General features: G+C 44.3%; 1 protein-coding gene across 6 annotated transcripts; it reads right to left on the reverse strand.

Annotated features, from left to right (window-relative positions):
- Positions 1–1,701: 1,701 nt before the first annotated feature.
- Positions 1,702–18,347, reverse strand: KDF1 (keratinocyte differentiation factor 1). 6 transcript variants are annotated; one of them, XM_083511991.1, is made up of 6 exons: positions 18,144–18,258; positions 14,036–14,102; positions 11,267–12,347; positions 9,369–9,449; positions 7,287–7,315; positions 1,702–4,258 (listed from the first exon to the last, which is right to left on the reverse strand). In XM_083511991.1, the coding sequence occupies exons 3-6, from the start codon at positions 12,324–12,326 to the stop codon at positions 4,247–4,249; spliced, it is 1,182 nt and encodes a 393-aa protein (XP_083368117.1). In that variant the 5' UTR covers positions 12,327–12,347; positions 14,036–14,102; positions 18,144–18,258; the 3' UTR covers positions 1,702–4,246. The 6 variants fall into 6 exon arrangements, with proteins under 6 accessions (XP_083368117.1, XP_083368113.1, XP_083368112.1 ...); XM_083511987.1 differs by lacking the exon at positions 7,287–7,315 and having other exon boundaries at positions 17,733–18,347; XM_083511986.1 differs by lacking the exon at positions 7,287–7,315 and having other exon boundaries at positions 18,144–18,331.
- Between the last annotated feature and the right edge of the window lie 2,215 nt (positions 18,348–20,562).

Below are 20,562 nucleotides of genomic sequence, written 5' to 3' on the forward strand. Positions count from 1 at the left end.
CTAATTATCTTTTAAAGCCATCCAAGTTGGTGGCCATCACTACTTCTTGTGGGAGTGTGTTCCATTGTTTAACTACACTCTGTGTGAAAAAGTAGGTTCTGTTGTCCATCCTGAATCTTCCACCATTCAGCCTCATTGGATTTTCCCAAACTTTGCTTTGATGAGGAACAAAACTTCTTTGGCTGCTGTCTCCAACCTATTTTATATACCTCCATCATGACTCATCTTCCTCACCTTTGCTCTAAGCTAAAAAGCGTCAAATGTTGTAAACTCTCCAGAGGTATTCTTCCAATTAACAACCATTAATAAGTTCTTATGAAAAATGGAAATCAATGAACTGGAGAAGAGAAGGAGGTGGCCACCTCAGCTCTATTGTTACTTTCCACTGAAACAAAAATGAGCGCTCATGTCCACATTTTAAACAGCAGGAGCTGATGATGCCCCATAGTCACACCAAGGAGAGTCAAAAAGAAAAGCAGCTGAGTTGATTCATAATATATTTTACCCCTGCTTTGGGCTGGGTGGGTAGCAGCAATACATATAATGCCCAATTTATTAGGATCACCATGACTGCAATCCCATGCATCATTTCCTGGGAGTAAATGCCACTGAACTCCCAGTGGTGCTTTCTTCTGACTGCAGAGTGCCAAGTTGTATTTATTTGGGATGGCTCAAAGCTTATTATGGTGTGCACACCCGTTCCTTGTTTTTTATTGTCATCCCAGAGAGTCACTGGTAGAAGCTTAAAATTTATTTTTTCTGCAGAGGAAGTTGATGGTGAAAGCTCCTAGTAGTAGGAGAAAGGGGAAAACTGGTTCATCAAGTCCAGTGTGTTCTAACCTTTGATATCCCCTGAAGCTATCTGTTCTCTGACAAAGAGGCAGAGACTTAATCCACCTTGGGCACATTTGAAGCATTTTCCTTAAGACCACACAAGCCTACACCATATGGCTTCCTTATCTGTGCAGACCCACAACTGATACTGCTCCCCATAGGAATTTGCTCTTATTTTTCAGGGTCATCAAATGCTGCTTTAAAGGGGAGTTCCAGACCAGATGCAACAGATCATACACTTCCTAAACCAACCAAACCTAAGGGCTCAGACACTACTCAACCTAAACAGCTTTGAACAATTATTTGATACTACCAACACACTGGAAAAAGGAATCATTTCCCAACTATATAAAATCCTCTTGCTACCCCTCCTCTTATTTCATTTTATTAAGAATAAAATGGGGAAAATATTGTGGAGAAGAGCTAGAGGAACAACTATGGAAACAAAATTGGATTAGACTACCATGTGGATCTCTCTCAATTAGGACTTGAGAAAATGCTCTAAAAATAGCACATATGCCCAATCAGATTGAATAAAATTAACAATACATCCAACTCTGTTGGCAGGAATGCAATTTTCCTAGTTCCCTAATAATCATTTTGCCCCATTCATTCAAATAATTAATCAGATGATAGGACAGTCACTATGACGAGACCCAAAACTAGCCCTTTTATTTTACTCTTCAGATTAAGAATACAATTAATAAATATCTCATCCTTTGTTGCAGATTGATTAGTGATAAACAAAGAACTGGAAAGCCTTTAACTGCAAAACTTTTTGAAGCTTGAATTTTGCAAGTATGGGACATCGTGCTTATGGACAAACCACCTCACGAAAGGAACATTGATCTGGAAAAAAGGACTCACTTCTTCTGTACAACATGGTATCCTTTTATTGACTTTGTTAAGACAATTGAACATGGTTTTCACCCTCCATTGACACACACAACCCTGTGAAGGACCTTCATTTGACTGCCGACTTTGGAACGTTTTAAGACCACAACCATCAACTGATTTATTTATTTCTTTTCTGAACAACTGTTAAGTTCTGTATTCCATTTGTGGGTATGTTTTTGTCAACTGAAATTAATAATCAATAAAAATATGTACATATTTGCAAGTGGAACAAACAAACCATTAGAACATTATGCAAAGTTCATGGTATTTGCAAAAGGCAACATCAGAACCCATTCTTAAATGCTGCTGTCATCCTTGAGATTAAACCCGTCCCTTGGTATGGGTGGAAGAGGGGTAGATTTTTTAAAATCATCATAATCATCATTACTATTTTTTAAAAGTTCACTGGCTTTTTAAAAAGAGCAAGAGGACATGTATTTTCCATATTAGCTCCTTTCCCAAAGAAAACACACTACTATTTCGAAAATGTCCCCTCCAGGCAAGTTAAGGTACAAAACAGAAAAGTGCAGGAGAAAAAGAGAGGTAACAGTGGGGAGTGACTGGCACTTTTTAAAAAATCAGCACAGTATTGTGTATCCAGTGTGTTACTGACAACTAGGTGTGCACATTTAAAAGAACTGCTACCAGTTCTGATCAAGCCTAAGTTAAAAATGAAGATAAGTATACAGCAAATCACCAAAATGCCACCAGCTGCATGAATTAACCTGGCTGAGGATTTCCCTGCAGTCTTCTGCAAAGAACAAAACACACACATTGGTCCAATCTGGGAAGACTCCAGATGAGAGTACTGGGATTGGGGGAACAGAAAGGAGAAGGAATTCACTCACGAGATGCAAGTGGGGGTAAGGGTAAGGGTAAGGGAAAGGGAGAGCTATGCGTTCTCCCCCCCCCCCACCCAACAACATATGCATCCTTCCAAGAGCTCCAAAAACAGTATGCAGAGTTATGGGGCTCTGGACTGTGGCCGCTGTTTAATAACATTACACAAACGTGCTTGCTCTACCCAGCTAAGCCCAGTGTTACACCACACTTATCAGTGGGTCAGTGCGTGATGCTGCCATCCTCTATGGCAGCAACTCCAGGGACAAGAGCCCTTTTGCACAGCCGTTGTTGGAAACTGTCCATCCGCAGTTGCAGAACATTTCATCGACATCTCAGCTCTTCTGCCACTGAAATCAAAGCAGCCTGAATTTGAGGCACAAGGTGAAAAGGGCTCTGAACAAAGGAGCCCTGGGTACCTTTATTCTGTCAACAGACTATAGGATTGCTAAAAGGATTGCTAGTAACAATTCACATTGCTATCTGAGGGAAGCAAAACAACTTAAATGGGTTTCAAACCAGTTTGAATTTCAAGTTAAATGTCCCAGATACACTGTGGACCCCATCCATCGCAAACTCCTTGATGTTCCATAAGAGAAAAAAGGTATCAAGTTTCTAAATGCCATTCTGAGGCTTGACAATTACTATGAAAGCTATGATTTGCTTGATATAAACTGGCTTGTTTATAAACTGGTTTCTTCTTTTACCCTCCAAGGCTTAACTTTGATGTAGAGTGGGATGGGCTTAGAAAAAAAGAACTGAAAATGACACGTGATGCCGAGTCCTATGGTTTTTCATAGCAAGTCCCAATCTGCTTGAGGACCCCAGCTATCATTTCCAACCCTGGATGACGGTTGTCAGTTGACTGAAACAAAGCTCTGCAACAAATGGTTGGCAAGCCATATGAAGTCATGTCTTGGCTGGTTTTCCAAGCAGCTTGCGTTAACTTAGTTAGAAAGTCTGTAGGATGGCCACAGATTACACACTGCTTGAAAGTTGATTTGCCATCATTCATGTCAATTTGCCATCATTGAAGGCGGTTTCATCATCACTCGCTCAACACAGTCCATCCAAGGCACAGATGTGGTACTCTTGAGCCAAGCATACTGTACTAAGTAACGACAGATGTAGAAAGATGTCTTCAAGGTCTCCAAGCACCATCAAACCAACATAATGTGGGATATTGCATAAGAGGAGCCCTTACACTAGTGGGACGATCACACTTAGAAAGACGTGTGCAAAAAAACCATCACTGCTACTTAACGTCCATTACGGCAAAAAGTTGCTTATGGATGTAGTGAAAAAGGCACTAGCTTGGTCATCTGAAGGCAAGTTTACAGCAGAATCTATCTTGGAAAATGGCAACAGAACCAGGCATTCTGGGAAAGCCCAACTTATGGCTGGTGCCAATATCCTTTTCCTGTCATTTTGCTGCTAGACAACAATCTGCTTATGAGGCTCCCTTAAAATGCAAGTTAAGGGAGTCAAGTTCAATTTTTAAAGATTGACAAACAAAATAAAGTGGCATCGTATTTGTCATTTAGAAATCGGGAACTTGCCCCGTGGCCTCGTTGCCTAGCACGTTTGTTCCCGAGGTCCATTTTTCAGCAATATACTTTCAGCAGAGGAGCTCCAGAGGAATCCGTCTCTGTATCCTGGAAAGAAGAACCTCTGCTCAGGGGAGATCCTGGAGAGGGGAAAACAAAGAAGAGGGTGTTGTTGTTTTTGTTGTAAATAATAGATCACACTGAGTTTTATACACAATATGCAAAAGCCTGGAAAATGCATACCCAAAGGATAAGCTGGAACACTGTACTATAACCAGGGCTGTATATCATCAGCACACCCACCCACCCCAAATTCAGTGCAGGGGGGGAGGGGGAAGGGAGGATGAATGAATGAATGAATGAATGAATAATTCTGGAAATTTGAATTGGTCAAATTTGTTTTACTTTAAGTTCCCAAGAGGCTGCAATTTGACATTTTGGAGACTACAAGTTGCATCTGCAACAGAGTTTTGTGTGAAGTGCTCCTGTTCAAGATTACAGACAGTCCATTCCACCAGCTGGCAGTCATTCAGCATTCCATGCCCATGGAACATACTCAGTCCACTTTCGGCTGTTATGGACTTCTGCCAACCTTAGGGTTCCTTATTTTCCCTAGTCCCTGGGGGCGAAGTTGGGCATATGGCTAGGACAACTCCCCTGTAAATCAACTGATATCATGATGGTGGCAGCACCTACTGCAAGTCCCCTCTGACCTAGCTACACCTTAACCTGCCCCAGGTATGAGTGGCTTGGGCAAAATGGTCCTGAGGTCCAAATGGTGCTGTGGTCCTAATTAGGCCTGCGGTCCAGTGGTTCCCCACCCCTGGTACATATAATAGTTATAGGGCAAGAGGTAGTTCAGGATCTACTGGGTGATGTGCAATGGGTTAACAGGGATTTCCAACCCACAACTGATTAACAAATGCAACAACCAAACAGCTCTCCCCACCCCAATTATGTTTCTGAGATGAAGATTTGGTAACTGGGAGTGGAATTGTGAGCTCAGGTCAGTTCTGGTACCCGAACCAAATTCTGAGGCTCAGAATGTGCTCAGAGGGACTCTTGCTCTTTCATTCTGAATGACATTTTCCTGCTTGGCAGGGGGTTGGACTCGATGGCCCTTGTGGTCTCTTCCAACTCTATGATTCTATGACTTTTGTACCTGGCTCTTGGTTTGTACATCTTTAGGTTCTAGTAAAAAAGGAGAAAAAAGTAGATCCAAAAGCCTGAAATCTGTCCACCCCTCTTGCATTATTTGTTAAGCTGTTTAACTGCGGCAAAAAGGTTTTGGTCAGCTGTTGGAAATCCCATTTTCCATCCATAGTGGAAGATATGAAATTGCACAAATGGGTAAACTGACAGACCACATCTGTCAAAGAAGTAGAGAAAAATAAACAGACCTCCTCACAAAAAATGGAACCAATTCATCATTTATTGGACTGAAAAGCACAATGCAGGAAAACAGCATCTTCTCGTATTTATGTAAACCTGGTTGCTTTTTAGTTTTTTTATAAAACCCCTGGACCCATCTGCACCGTATGTTTAAAGCAGTATCATACTACCTTAAATAGTCTTGGAGTCCCCACAAAGAATCCTGGGGACTGTAGTTTGTTAAGGGTGCTGGGAGTTGCAAGGAGACCCCTATTCCAATCACAGAGCTACAATTCCACAGTGGTTCAACAGCCAACCCCTCTTCCCACAGAACTCTGGGAATCACAGCTCTATTAGGCAAATTGGGGTCTCCTAACCACTTTCAGCACCCTTAACGAAGTACAGTTCCCAGGACTCTTTGGAGGAAGCCATAACTGTTTAAAGTGCTATGATACCAATGAATTCAAATTCCACAAAAAAAGATTCTGACTAAACATTTGGGGAAACTTCCTGATGTTAAGAGCTTTCGACAGTGGAACGGACTACCTCAGAAAGAGGTGGACTCTCCAGCCCAACAGAGGCTGGATGGCCATCTGTTAGGAATTCTTTAGCATTGCAGGACTACATAAGATTGGGGTCCCTTCCAATTCTACAAGTCTAGGATCCTATGATACTGCTTTAAATATATAATGCAGATGAAGCCCCTGTTTCTGTTTGCCATAAAGAAACAGCATTAAAGCCCAGTAGGCTACAGAAGTGCTGTTTCATGTTCAGCTGAAAAATATTTAACTGCATGTCTTGAAGTGTCTCTTTGTAGCTACAAAAACTTGAAGCTCATCTTGAGAGGTAGGTGGGGAAAGAAAGCCAGCATTCTTAGCCAAGCCCTGCATCATGGATGTGCAGAAGACTCACAGCCCTGTTTATAACTAACCCAAGATCCCATGTAAGACCCAAGAACTGCACCCAGCCATTCTTGCATCAAGCTCGGGGAATGTAGCTTGACCACAAGCTGTGTGCAAGGTGCTCTCGGACTCTGTCATAGTCGGTGTCTGCTAAAGCACAGCTAAGGCACACCGGTGATGCTGCTCTTGGCAGCCATTTTAACCCTAAGAACAGGAGGCAGAAGGAACAAGAAGAGGGAGAGGAGAGCTACACAGGACTATGGCATACTTAGGAAAGGGGAATAAGAAGAAAATATCTGCAAAAATGGTACGCTGCAACCCCTAAAATCCAATGCAAGCAGTGGATCCCTCTCAAAAAGTCCACAGCCATGAGGACTAGAACCTGACTTTTGGTAAGAACAAACAGAACCTGAGATTCTTTGTACCCTACTTGATCTGGTAGATTCCACATCAGACATTACAGCCTGCATTCCATAATACAATCATGGCAAAAGCTGTCTGGCAATGAGAAAGACTGTCATGGGAGACAGTAGGTTCTCTTTCACTGGAATAATCTAAGCAGAGGCTGAATGACAGCTGTTAGGGATAGCCATAGTTGTGTCCTGCATTAAGCAGGCAGCTGGACTATAAGGTCTCCCCTGTCTCTGGGACTCAGATTTATGCAGCCTCCACCCTCCACTCCCACCAATCACTTGTGTGGAAACAGGTATTGCAGGAGAGAAGTCAAAACTCCTAAGAATCTCGGCGAGCCTGTAAAAACCAAGAGCAAGTTCTTAGCCTTCAAGGCTGTGCAAAGTAGGGTCAGAAAAACACAGGCCATGGCCTTGGGAAACCTCAGGAAGAAGCCGGCAGAGAGAGAACCATTTCCAGCTGCCAGACAGCAGGGCTTCCGTACCTTGTATAGTACTTTGCCTCTCTCCATGGCTAGCAGAAAAAGAATAACGTTACCAAAGGTTGTTGCATATATTAAAACAGGTCAGCAAGACCATAGCCAGAAATGTGCGTGGAAGAGGGTATAGGCTAAAAAGCTAGGCTCATCCAAGAATTTTAAAACAGGACTATCATGGGGAAAGAAGTAGTGACTGGAATTAGTTGCTACGCTCTCTTCTCAAGTCATGTCTCCGATTTTCCTCACTCATCAGTAACACTGAAATAATTAAGCCAATAAATAAAACCAACCCCAAAGTCACATAGGAGAACATTCCACCCACCCTGCTGCCAAAGCAAAGGGCTTGCGAATCCTACCAGTGCCTTTGGGCTCATTAGGCAGAAGGCAGGAATGGGTTTACTTTGCACTCAAGCCAATTGTATGTATCACTGCATCAAAAATATATCTCTAAACAGTTTACATAAAATGGTATAAAATATTCATTACATGTTTTGGGTAGACTAGCCCACATAAAACATTTTTGGGCAGCTGTCAAAAATAATAGAAGAGAATTGCCTGCTTGACATTAACAGGTAGGGGATTTCAGAAAATAGGTGCTGCCACGGTAAAGGACTGATTTCTTGCAAGTGCAGAGTGGGTCATTTAAAAGCACCAGTTCCAAAGTGGGAGCATATAGGGGAAGGAGATCCTTCAAGTACATGGGTCTGAAGCTGTTGCAGGTTTTATATATTAACAGTAACACCTTGAATTTATTGGCAGCCAGAGCAAATCTTTGAGCAGATGTGCATTATGCTGACAGGGTCTCACCCCTTCTTATAATCTCTATAAACAAGTTGATAATTCAGGGCTGCGTCACAAGTTTCCTAGCCCTGGAGTTCAGAAGCGCTGTTTAGACAACATACCCCATGCACCTTCAGCTGAACACCTGATTTTCCAGAATTCCCAATAACATAAATAAACGTGCATGATCATAGGTTCCGCACACTTGTTCAAAGGAAATCGTCGAACTGATCTGCAGTTGGATCCCCAGGACCAGTTGGTGTTACCCATTTCTACATTTGAATATTCAAATTGCATGATGATTAAACTGCATGGAGCAGAGCTGTGCTCTAAGCCAGGAGTTCCCAAAGAGTGATCCATGGACCACCAACAGTCCATGACTCAGCTTCCTTTGTGTGTGTGTGGCACTGATTCTGTGGAGTTGTGCGGTTATATGTACAGTCATGGAGAAAAGAAAGTGCACCCTGTTTGAATTATGTGGTTTTACATATGGAGACCTAATAGCAATCATTTGTTCCTTAGCAGGTCTTAAAATTAGGTAAATACAACCTCAGATGAACAACAACACAAGGCATCTTATACTGCGTCATGATTTATTTAACAGAAATAAAGCCAATATAGAGAAATCATGTGTGAAAAACTAAGTGCACCCTTACTGCTTCCATAGGATAACAAAGAACAATGTATGTGTGTGAAAAGCAGAAGATGCAGAGGCTGTCTCTCTCTGAGAATAAAGGCAAGTACAGCAGCCACTCCAATGTTCTTTGAAACTAGGTGGTTTGCAGAATGGAGCGGTTGGAAGAAGGCTCTGTCTTCCTTAAAGGAATAACGCTGCAGCAAATTACCATTGCTAAACAGGCAGAAAAATCATTAAGTGGTTTGCCAAGACCTTCAGCAATTTTCAACAGGTCCAGGGGATAAATAGTTTGAGAATCACGTGGGGGAAATCTTGGGAACCACATGGGGAATCTTGACTGTGCAGAGTTCTGCAGGTTCCCCCAAAAGCATAGGTGGGTTAGGGGTAGGGTTGCAATGTTGGTGGGGGGCTGGTACAGTGGGCACCGCCAGAGCTCTATACGATTATTCATTCTGCAAGTTGAACTCCTGAATAAGGCTCATGCTATTATTTCAATATAAAACCCAAGCCAATACCTTGCTTAGTAACAAACAATAGTACTGTCTGCAAACAACTTTTATAATGAGCCTAATTATAAGTGACTTCAGGCTCACTTTGGGAAGGCGGTGATGGCTCGATGGTCGCAAATGGAAAAAGGAGGTAACACGATTCATTCTGTGAAGATGGCTTACCAGCAGCGCTGTATGCTCCGTGCCGCATGTTCCTGGCTTTCATATCTGCTGTGGTTTCTACAGATATCTGAACAGGAAAATCTAGAAGACAGATAACCAAAAGAAGAAGAAGAAATTTGAAAGGAAACACACATCATTTGGCATCTACATATTTTAGGGATATACCCAAACAGCTAAGTGTGTGAATGTGGGGAAACGGGGAGCTGATGAGCACACACTGGGCAACACAGCCAGGTTTGCCTCTGTGAAACAGGCAAGACTAGTGAGTGCACAAAATGTTACAACCCCCAAATGTACCCAGGATCTTATGTAAGAAAACTTGAGCTTATTTCAATTTGTAGTCCACCCTCATTCTTTCATTCCTTCTCATTATCACCCTTCAAATTGTGTTGCCGTTATACCCCTTTTTGCAAATACGAGGTTGAGGTTTAGAGGTAGTAACTTGGAGAATGACTCAGCTGCTGAACTGGGATTTTGGTTCAAGTCTTTGCTGAGTCTTCTAGTGGCTAGATCCAGTTGCTAAAGGAGAGCCCACCATATGCTACCTTAGCTATGAGCGAATATTTTCAAGTCATTCAAAATAAGAAGCTACTGATAACCTCTAGCAGGAAACCTGTGAATCTCAAGATATTGCTGGACTACAGCTCCCATCACCCCTCATAACTGACTAGGTTGGCTGGGTCTGTTAGGAGCCCAACAACATGTGGAAGGACAGGGCTCTCCATCCCTGGCATTGGGGGTGCATGTGAGAGACATAAAAGCCTTCGCCTTTGCTTGCCTCCCAGGCATTTCTGGCCTACAGCGAAGAAAAAAGCATGAATTCAGGTAGCCTTCCAAGCCAGATTTTCATAGCTTATCAGGGAGTGTTGGCTGCAAACACCCCATGCATTTGACCCTAGCAGAAGGCTCCTACTAGGTGGCAACACAATGCCCCCCCCCCTTTTTAGAGGAGGTAACAGCCCCAGGCCTCAAACAAGCAGGGGCCACATTCATACTGACGAAACAGTGCGCTCCAGTTGAGGGGTATAAATGACATTGATGTAGGTTTGTGTGTGAAGGAAGGGGCCACTCAAGTGCACATTCAGCCCCTGGGCCTCTCCACATCTTAAAACATGCCAGTGTGGCAACTGTGACACTTTGGGAAAAGATGGCTGTTTGAACCTACTTAGGAAGAGTGAGGGATATGCACGTGCATGTGGGAGAGGAGTATACATACAAGCATGCCCACCAAAGGATTTTATTGCATTCTTATTCCATCACTCCTGCAAGAAGCTCAGAGTAGCATACTTTGTTCCCTGCTGCCACTATCGTCTCCACCCTCCATCCAGTTTCATCTTCACAACAGGCCTTCCCAGCAGGGGCACATAGGTACAAATGGACAGCTGATCCAAAATCACTCAGTGAACTTTCTGACCAAACAGGGATTTGACCAGGGTCTCCCACACTACTCCAGCTTCCAAAGCTTTAAAGTTGCCCACCGCCATATTGTAATGCAGAGCTGGGACCTACAGTGGCATCCTTTTGCAATTTGGGAACATAGAGTAGTAAAGGTTTTCAACTGGTTCTTATATTTTACCCTTGTTAAGGATCCTATGAATGCTGACTCCAGGGGAAGATTAGTGTTGTTTGTTAGGCAAATTGGGCTAAAATACAGGCTATTTCTTTGTATATGGTGCAGGTGAATTGGAATAACTACCACTGAGAGAAACCAGATCTGGTGTTAAAACTGGTGCTTAACTATTCATGCATATTTGCTTATTTCTTCTTCTTCCTTCTCTCTCACTAATATGTATTAAATAGCCCCATACTTCATAGGCTTTTTAATGTATCTGTGGTAGGCACCCTTGATTATTATGGCTCTCCTTTGCTCTACACACAGCACAGAGCTTCATACGTACCTCCTTCGCTAGGGAGCACAGATGCCAACATGGTCTCGTTGCCACTGTCTGGCAGATTGCCTCTGCTCATGCTCTCCTCCAGACTTGGGCGGGTCGGGACAGAAACGCGGGGTCGGACCCGGCTCTTGCGCGTGCTGATGCGTATGATCCCCCGGACCAGCCTGCATTCGGCATCCTGCTCATCCAAGTGATAGTCCTGAGTGATGCTGTTGATGAGGTCTGAGATCTTGTTGGTCTTCTCCAGGAAGACGGTGTCCGACGTACACTTGGCCAGCTCGTCAATTTGGTGAATGCTGAAGAGCTCGGTCAGTTTCCTGTGGATCAGGTAATCAATCCGACCACTGGATATAGAGCTATTCTTTGGGTCACTGTCACTGTCGCTATCCAAATCATCGGCGGAGTAATCCTCAGAGCTTCGAAGGCTGCTGGGGAGAGGTTGCTTCTCTATGCTGTTCCTGGCTATCTTCTCCGGAAGAGGCTCCTTGTAGCATGAATCAGTATCCGTGTGGGGGCTAGGGGTATAAATCCCCACTGGGATCCCTTTCAGTTTCACATCTGGGTAGCTGAAACTGCTCCCGATCGTGCTCTTTTTGGTTTGGCTCCCATTTTTTTCAGCAGGGGAGCTATTGGCAGGACTGTTTGGCGAACGCCCATTGCACTCTCGGCTCTCATCTGTCAGTGCCTCATTGTAGAGGCTCCTAGAAGGGCAGTCCCTGAAGCAGTCCCCGCATGTCACAATGCAGCAGAAGATCGCTTTGTAAACACTCCAGGCCTGGGACAGAGTGGGGCAGCAGGGGGGCCGGGGGGTCTCCACAGCGCCAGGGATAAAGGTACTTGTTTCGCCCTCCCTCCCACTGGCATCTTTGGGGTCGGCTTTGCGGCTTCTCGCAGCTCGTGTTGGCTTGCGGGTTTGCTTGAGCTCAGGGGTAGAGCCACTGAACACCTCCAGGCTAATGTCAGTCGCTCTGGGAGAGTTGATCTGCTGGGGTACCGCAACATCTCTAGGGGGCTGGTGGTAGCTGCTTAGGTTTTGGCGATGTCCTTGTGTCTTTCCAAGCATGACTTGCTACCCTTTCGACTCCTGACAAGGAGAGAGAGATAAAACAGACAACAAAAACCACACATGCTCAAACATACATGCTCCCCATCAAACCCAGATGACCTGAGCAGAAGCACCAGAAGAGAAAGAGGTTAAGATGCTCAAGTTCTGCCTCCACCAGGACAGCAAGAGTCTGCTACGGTCAAGATTCACTTGGTATTAGGTTCCATGTTACTGCTGCTGCAGTGTGGGATCTGTAACTGCACAAAAATCCCACAAAGCAGAGATTGCAAGTGGCTCAGAGAAGGAACGATGAAAGGCTGGCAGGACTGAGTGCCATATTCTGAATCCCAGTACCTCTTTGCCTCACATGTCCCCTCTTTCTGTTTATATGGGAGCATGGTCACAATGCTGCCAATTTTCTAATGAAAAATTCCTTTGGGCACTGGGAATGCACCAAAGATACGCCTCCAACATTGCATATAGGTGTCAGATGATACAAGTCTCCCATGAGGCTCCCTTAAGAGGCCAACAAGCTGTGGAACAAAGATTTTCTGTACTAGTGTCCACTTCAGATTCTCACCCCCCCCACCTTTGCATTTAAAAGGTAAAGGGACCCCTGACCATTAGGCCCAGTTGTGACCGACTCTGGGGTTGCAGCGCTCATCTCGCTTTATTGGCTGAGGGAGCCGGTGTACAGCTTCCGGGTCATGTGGCCAACATGAAAAAGCCGCTTCTGGCGAACCAGAGCAGCACACGGAAACACCGTTTACCTTCCCGCCGGAGCGGTACCTATTTATCTACTTGCACTTTGATGTGCTTTTGAACTGCTAGGTTGGCAGGAGCAGGGACCGAGCAATGGGAGCTCACCCCACCATGGGGATTCGAACCTTCTGATTGGCAAGTCCTAGGCTCTGTGGTTTAACCCACAGCGCAACCTGCATCCCTTACCTTTGCATTATGTGCTGCAATTCTATGGAAACATGTGGCAGCACTGGATGCAGAATGCAGTTTCCTGAGAAGATCAACTTTCCATTTGAAATAAAAATAAATCAAGTTTCTAGCCCTTTGAAGATACAATGGAGTTCCAGATGACCCCACATATAAACAGAAAGCACTTCTGTTGTTGGTGTTGAAGACAAGGCTTGCCAACTTTGCTTTCCAAGTGCAACCCTTTGTGTCATATGAAATTTCTGCCCAGGGCTTTCAAACATAGCTTTTGGGAAGGTAGATATGCTTGCAGGAAGCTGAAATGAGGATGAGCCAGGAAAAGACAAGTGCAATGTGTCTGGGGTGGTTGCGGCTGGTGGTGGAAGTTCTGTGCACATACAACACACCTGTCCTATATGGGAGCTGGGTGGCTGAAGTTTCAGGAGGTAGAAGAGTAGCTGAAGAAAACCTCCAGTGGTGAAGGGGAGAGTCTGAGCTTTGGCATCTCACAGAACTCCTTGTAATGGCAAAGCCAGAATCAAGTTATGGAATGCCTTAAATATTGCAGGATTACACAAATTAAGGAATCGTGTAAATGAACTCATTTTGCCTTATTTGTACAGGTCTAACAAAGAATTCAGCTTTCCTTGAAGACATAAATAGAATGGCCTGAGGGAAGAAAGGCAGGATTCCACCCCCCCCCCAGCGCAGAGCATGTCATAATTTTTGTGCCAACTTTTTCCATCTCCCTTCTCTTCTCCCTCCCTCCCCCCCAAAACCCCCTCCTTTTTGTTATTTACCTTTTGCCTTGCCTTCTTTGGGGTTAATCTAAACCCTAAGCAGTTGCTTCGTCCATTTCAGAATATCCTGTGCTCACAAAGACAAAAAGGAAAAGTTTTGTTTTCGTTAAGTAGGTTCAGAGGATTCGTTTCTCTTAGTTTGTAACTGTGCAAAAGAGACTGCTTTCCCATGGCAGCTGACTAAGATATTAAAACAATTTTAAAATGACATACAAATATCAAACACTTTGCTTACGTCAATAGCAGCGGTAAATCATTCTCCCTTCTTCCAATCCAGTTCCATTAGCCATCCATCTGAACAAAATTAAGAAGCTCCTTACCTCTTACATATCCCCAATAAAAGCAGTCACAAATACTAATTTAAAAATGCATTTAGGTCCCTCTTAAGTGATATCAAGGAGGAGTCTGATTGTGTATCCTGGGTTAGGGAGCTCCACAATTATGGAGCCACGATGGAAAAAGCCCCAATCCTTCCTGTCTGCTAGCTTGGCCTCTCTTCCCGACAGGTGTATGAGTAGGGCCTCTGTCAAGAAGCTTAAATATCTGGCAGGTTTGCATGGGGGTAGGCAGCCTTTTTTTAAATAACTGGGCCCTAAACCATTAAGGCAGGGGTTGCCAACTGTTTAAAGTCTTTGGATTTTTGAGCAAGTGGTATGGGTACCATCCAGGGCTGGATTAACCATTAAGCAAAATAAGCATGTGCTTAGAGCATCAAGGGAAGGGAGGGGGACACCACTGAATTTTTCCATTGCCAGATTTACCATGGACCATATGGCACAGCTGAACAAAAAACATTATTTATACAAATATACAAAAATCAACATTGTTTTCCATCTTATTGTAGGTTTCTTTTTATTTTGGCGGTGGCGACGAATTATTTTACGGTTTATTATTGTTTCTATTTTGAATTAGATATATATATGGGGGGGCGGCCTAAATATTTTAAGTGCTTAGGACCTCTAAAGGTCTTAATCCATTCCTGGTACCGTCCCCTCTGGTCACTTCTCTTTCCCCTCTCCCAAACCAGCCCTCACCCGCCTAGAGAGAGAAAAAAAGAAAGTGTGTGCACCACCTTCACTTTTTCAAGGGATCTTGCTAGAAGTCAGATCCAGTAGACTGTGCCTGAAAAAACACATCAAACTGAAAGAGGAAGTGGGGGGGGGGCAGCACCACACTTCCAACTTCATCCTTCAGCTCTATGCACTTTTCAAGGGAGAAAAAGGTAATCACCTCCACCATCTCATGACCAAGGGGCCAGGGAGGCGGGCGGCCTCAGAGGTGTTGTCAGCACCGGGGAATGGACTCAATGGCACCATTGTTCTCATAGATGCCACACTGGCAAGCCCAATTAAGGGCTTTAAAGGTCATAGTTAGCACTTTGGTGGGACCCAGATGCTCTTAGGTAACAAGCACCTAATAAGTCCAAATAAATAATTAACGACAACAACAATAACAACATAAAAGCCTTAATGTGTTTTAAGATCCTCTGCAGAAGCCCAGCTACAAGTAACTTTTTTAATTGGGGTACATTATGAATTTACAAAGGAGAGGTGTTTTCTACAGTGGTGCCCCAACTCCAGAATCCCCTCCCTAAAGGAGCACTTCTGGAGACGGCATTACGATCTTTTTGGCCCCGTGTTAAGACCTTCTGTATGTCTTATTTTAGGCATTTTAGTTGGGATTTTGCCTTATTCATTTCTTCAGTTGTATGTCTGCCTCTATTTTACTGCTTATTTGTAGGGTTTGCCATTGCACTTCTCTTGTGTAAGTAGCTTTATCCACTGCTTCGTAGAAAGACTTGTAGTTAAGAAATATTTTAAATTAATACAAATCAATGCTTGTGCAATGGGAACCCTCCAGAGGAAGTAGAACTTTTCCAGGAACTGTGAGCTGTATCCAAAATTAGTCATACTCAGAGAAAAAGGTAGAAGGTAAATGATCCTTGGACGGTTAAGTCCAGACTAAAGGGTGAGGCGCTCATCTCACTTCAGGCCAAAGGAGCCAGTGTTTGTCTGCAGACAGCCTTCCGGGTCATGTGGCCAGCATGACTAAACTTCTTCTGGCACAATGGAACACCATGATGGAAGCCAGAGCGCACGGAAACGCCGTTTACCTTCCCGCCACAGCGGTACCTATTTATCTACTTGCATTGGTGTGCTTTCAAACTGCTAGGTTGGCAGAAGCTGGGACACAGAGCAGACCCACTGAAATGAATGGACATGACTAACTTTATGACAAATCAGTGGCCGCTAACCATGATGTCTATGTACTATCACCACTGCTGGTGGCAGTATGTCTCTGATGGGGATCACAGGTGGCGAAAGCGCTATTGTACTCAGGTCCTCCTTGTGAGCATCCCTTAAGCAACTGGTTGGCTTCAGTGAGAAAAGGATGTTGGATGAGATGGGCCATTGGCCTGAGCCAGGAGGCTCTTCTTATATTGTTCTTAGGTAACTTAGGTCCACTAATTTCAATGGGTATACGTTGAGTAGAACTTAACTGGATATAACCCTGTGTGTGGAGAATGGCTTCATCATGAACATTTCTAGGACCTATCTGATACAGATGCAAGAAAATCCAGAAGAACATGAATGCATGGTGAGAATTAAAAGGCTTTGTGAGAGTAATAAGGGGCAGCTTAAGCAGTTAGGCTCAAATCAAGGTGTCCTTGGTGGACAGGAGCAGTTAAGGTATATGACCAGCATTCAGCATTGCTGCACAAAGGGGTGACTTTGAAATGAAGGAAGGAGACAGACAAGTACATGTTGAACAAACACAAGATCTCTCTGTTAGATTCCCTTGCTAAATAATTCCAGAATCATCAGATCAAGCTATGCCAGCTATTTGTAGTTTTTTGTTTTGCTTTTTAAAAAGAGAATTGCCCCCCCTACCTAATTCCTGTTATTGCTTTGGTTTCAACCAAAACAACTGTTCCAATGTTATATGTAACCCCCGCTTCCCCAGTGCAACAGCCAAAGCCAGTAACCACCAGTTTATTTTGGCCACACTGTATTTGTAAACACAATAACTACTGCTGAGCTGGTGTGCAATATGTAGATGACTGTTCCGGCAATGGATGGTAGGACCACAGCCATAAACCTAGACTTACCACTTAACATATTCTGAATCTCCATCCTACCCTTAAATTTCTGACAGAGTCAAGGGTGGTCTTGGATAGTGGAACATTTGCTCCCACCAGTATATCAATAAGTATATCTATATTGACCACAAAGGCAAAATAAAGTAGTTACCCTGCATTCCAGGAAGAATGGGGCAGACATTTTAAGGGCTACTCTTTCAGTTCAGTGAGAGTGACATGTTTGCTCCAAAGAAAAGAGAGTGCATGCAAGTGTTAAGGGGTGCAGAGTCTCTGGACTGGTCAAATTAGTGAGTGGTGTTTTTTTGCAAACCACTTTGAGGTTTCTTTTAAATGGTGCATACATTTTACAAGCTAACTAAATAAATACAAGTCGTCCGTGCACAGACAGTCCTCTTAAGTCAGATAAGAGGAAGTTCCAAATTTAAAAGACTGGTAAACCTCTAGGCTAAAAATCACCAATCCCCTCCACTTGAGGCTATAATCTCAAACATACTCACTTGAGCATAAGCAGCAGGAGCAGCACTCCCGCCCTAAAATCGATAGGGCCCCCTGGGATTCATATGCAGGATTGGAGGTGAAAAGGCTACTGCAGATTACCTGTAATGCGGTGGGGTGGTCTCTCCACGTAAGCAAGTGTCAGACCTGCATCCGCCTGTCCCCTCAAAGTTGGTCTGGCCTCAGATCTTCTGGGTTAAAGCCCTTCCTCCCCAAATCGTGGAAGATGCCGGGGTGGGAGGCGAGGGGGGGGGGAGACGGGGGTGGGAACCACTCGAAGACTAGGAGGCGGAAGGAAGGGGGCGACGAGCGAGGCGCCGAGGGGATTGGTGTCACCATTAACACCTGGGCAGGGCCTAGTCCTTCTACAGGTAGGTCTGAGCCTAGCCTAGCCGAGGCCGCTGGGGTACCCCGGGGCCCGTGCCCGCTTCTCTCCAAGATCCCTGCTGGATCCCTGCGCCCCTCTTCCCCCCGGGAATGGTTTCCGCCCCGCCAGCCCCGCCTTGGCATTACCTGCCGAGCCAGGTGAACGGCGTCCAGGGCCCCTCCTTCACCTGAGCCCAGGTGAGGTCACGTGTCTACGGGTTGCCTCGTGGGACACGCTTTTACGGAAGGCAAAAAATCCCCCATAGAACAAATAAATCGCTCCCTGGAGAGGCTACCGCGTTCCCCCTCCCCACCCGCGGGAATGGTCTCCGCCCCCAGCAATTAACTCTCGCGCAAACCCTGACCGCCCCCCCCACTCTGTTAATACACTTCCAAAAAACAAGTTAAGATAGTGGATGAGCAACAGCAACGTATTTTGTTTTTTAATTAATCTCAGATTCGAGGGGTTTTTATTGCACTTACTTAGCGGTTAGGGAAAGGCACTCTGTAGCTGCTCAAAAGCATTATTTAATCATTGCTTTTCTCTCCCCTGCATATATGGTAGCCAGGGAATAGTCCAATGTCGCAATTCCCTCAGTTTTCCAAGTTCAAAGGTGAGCGTAGATCTTTATGTAGCCAAAACGGAATCGTCGGTGTGTAAGCAGACATGGAGAAACCCCAATATGTGCAGAACTGCAACACACACACAAAAGCCAAATGGGGTCGGGGAGTACTAAAAAAGCCCATTGGGAACGGAGCTACTTGATGGCCGCCACAGATGTTGAGAAACTGGTTTTACGGGTAGGGGGGGTGTAAAATATGAGGGAGGGGGTGGACTATTCTGGTAGAGCAGAGGGTGTTGCTGTCTTTTGGATAGCTGAACAGGAGCATTTCACACTGCAACGCTTTGTTGCAGATTCTATTTGTCTATTGTATTGTATTCCTCTCCTAGGGATATTTTTTGTTGTTTGTTTTTTAAATCTGACCTGCTGCTGACTGGAACAAGATTTCAGCATGACGCAGTTAAAATACACTTTGTATTGAAAACCAAGGCAAATGTCACATACCAGGTGGTTATCTCCACAGCGGCAGCTAGGACAATTAGGATTTTTGAAGCTGAATGTTGTTTATTCTTAAGGAGACTTTCTGATATTTTATAAAATTCTGCTTTGTCTTTTCAGTTCTGTATTTTAAACTGTGATGTCGACCTATGGTTCAGTATTGTTCATTAAGGCTGCATTCAAAAAAAAATTTGCTAGCAAGTAAGCTCCGTTGGATTCAATGGGAATTACTTTTGAAAGCCAATATGCATAGGATTGATCCAGTGTTAATCTGCGATCTTATGCTATTATGTTTCAACAACTAGTTAAATTATTAAATTGTATTATAAGATCCCACTCTTATATTCTGTATTAATCAATCCAGAACAGATACTAGCCCTGTTGGAGTAGCTTTTTTTTTGTTGATAAGCACACATTACTCATTGAATCAAAAAGTTGGAAGGGACTAGTTGTCCAGAACAAATGGGCAAATAGGACACTGCTCCACCAACCTCACCCTGCCCCCACCTTCCTGCCTTCTGACCTAAAAGTCAGAGGGTAGATCTGCCTGTTATTGGCTCTGGCTCCCCCTACTGTTAGCCTCCCTTCCTTCCACCCTACCAGTACATACCAAGGAACACCAGCTATCTCTTCCCTGCTGTAAAGCAAACTGAAGTGTTGGGCTTCATTAAGGATGGCTAAGTGGGCTCATGTCATGCAAGTTGGAGTTAACTCTTTATTACCAAGAACACAATCTGCCTGGACCCGGTGGCCTATCAGGCTTAAATGAGCACAGCAACTTCTTCCCAGCAGGTCTTGCCTCTATGAAGCAGTTGCCGAGACTAGAGGTCCCTGCCTCCCTCCAGCCTCTATGTCCCCTTCTCCCCAGGGCTTTCCTGAAGCAATAAGAGTTTGTGCCTGTCTTTGCTCTGTAACTGTATAATGCACACAGATACACCACAACACTGGGAGAGCTGTGTGGTGTGTGTGGCAGGTTTCTTCCTCATTGTTAGAAGTACCGGTAAGTCATAGGAGTCACTGAGGCTGGTCTTTGCTCTTGACTTCCATGTGACCCTGAGGTGAAACTGCTTCTTCATTTGTCTCAGGTTAGGTGATACTGATCTTTCTCATGGCTGGGCCTGCTTAATTAACCAAGCCAGAAAAAGAGCTTTCAGATCTTTTGAGATGAAAGAAGCTTCAGAAAAGCAATCTAAATGAAAAAGAGAGTTGAAGGACTGTGTCCGCTAGATGGCGGGCTAGAACTATGGGCTTTGATCCAGACCAAGTCACACTTTATAGTTACACTGAAATCAGTCGGACAAGTTAGGCGTGGCCAACTTAAAATCTGGATCCAACCCTATGTATGTGGTTTCATGCACTTGCTAATTAGCTCACCAGTACCCAGATGTTTGTGTTATTGTGAGGTTTCATCAGTGTTTAGTGAATAGTCATTATAATTATTTTATATGCATTTACTTTCTGATGGTAAGAACTGTTCAAATATACCCACAATATAACTGGCTGTA

This window comes from Podarcis liolepis, assembly GCF_965112155.1.
Source record: "Podarcis liolepis genome assembly, chromosome: 7".
Classification (NCBI taxonomy): domain Eukaryota; kingdom Metazoa; phylum Chordata; class Lepidosauria; order Squamata; family Lacertidae; genus Podarcis; species Podarcis liolepis.

What these genes read in the sequence shown, in the direction of transcription:
- KDF1 (XM_083511987.1), bottom strand. Translation starts at nt 12,326, where the DNA reads ATGCTTGGAAAGACACAAGGACATCGCCAAAACCTAAGCAGCTACCAC. An exon ending in TGTGCTCCCTAGCGAAGGAG is followed by an intron (nt 9,450 to 11,266) that starts GTACGTATGAAG and finishes TCTGTCTTCTAG; the next exon opens with ATTTTCCTGTTCAGATATCT. An exon ending in CGGAGCATACAGCGCTGCTG is followed by an intron (nt 4,259 to 9,368) that starts GTAAGCCATCTT and finishes TCCCCTCTCCAG; the next exon opens with GATCTCCCCTGAGCAGAGGT.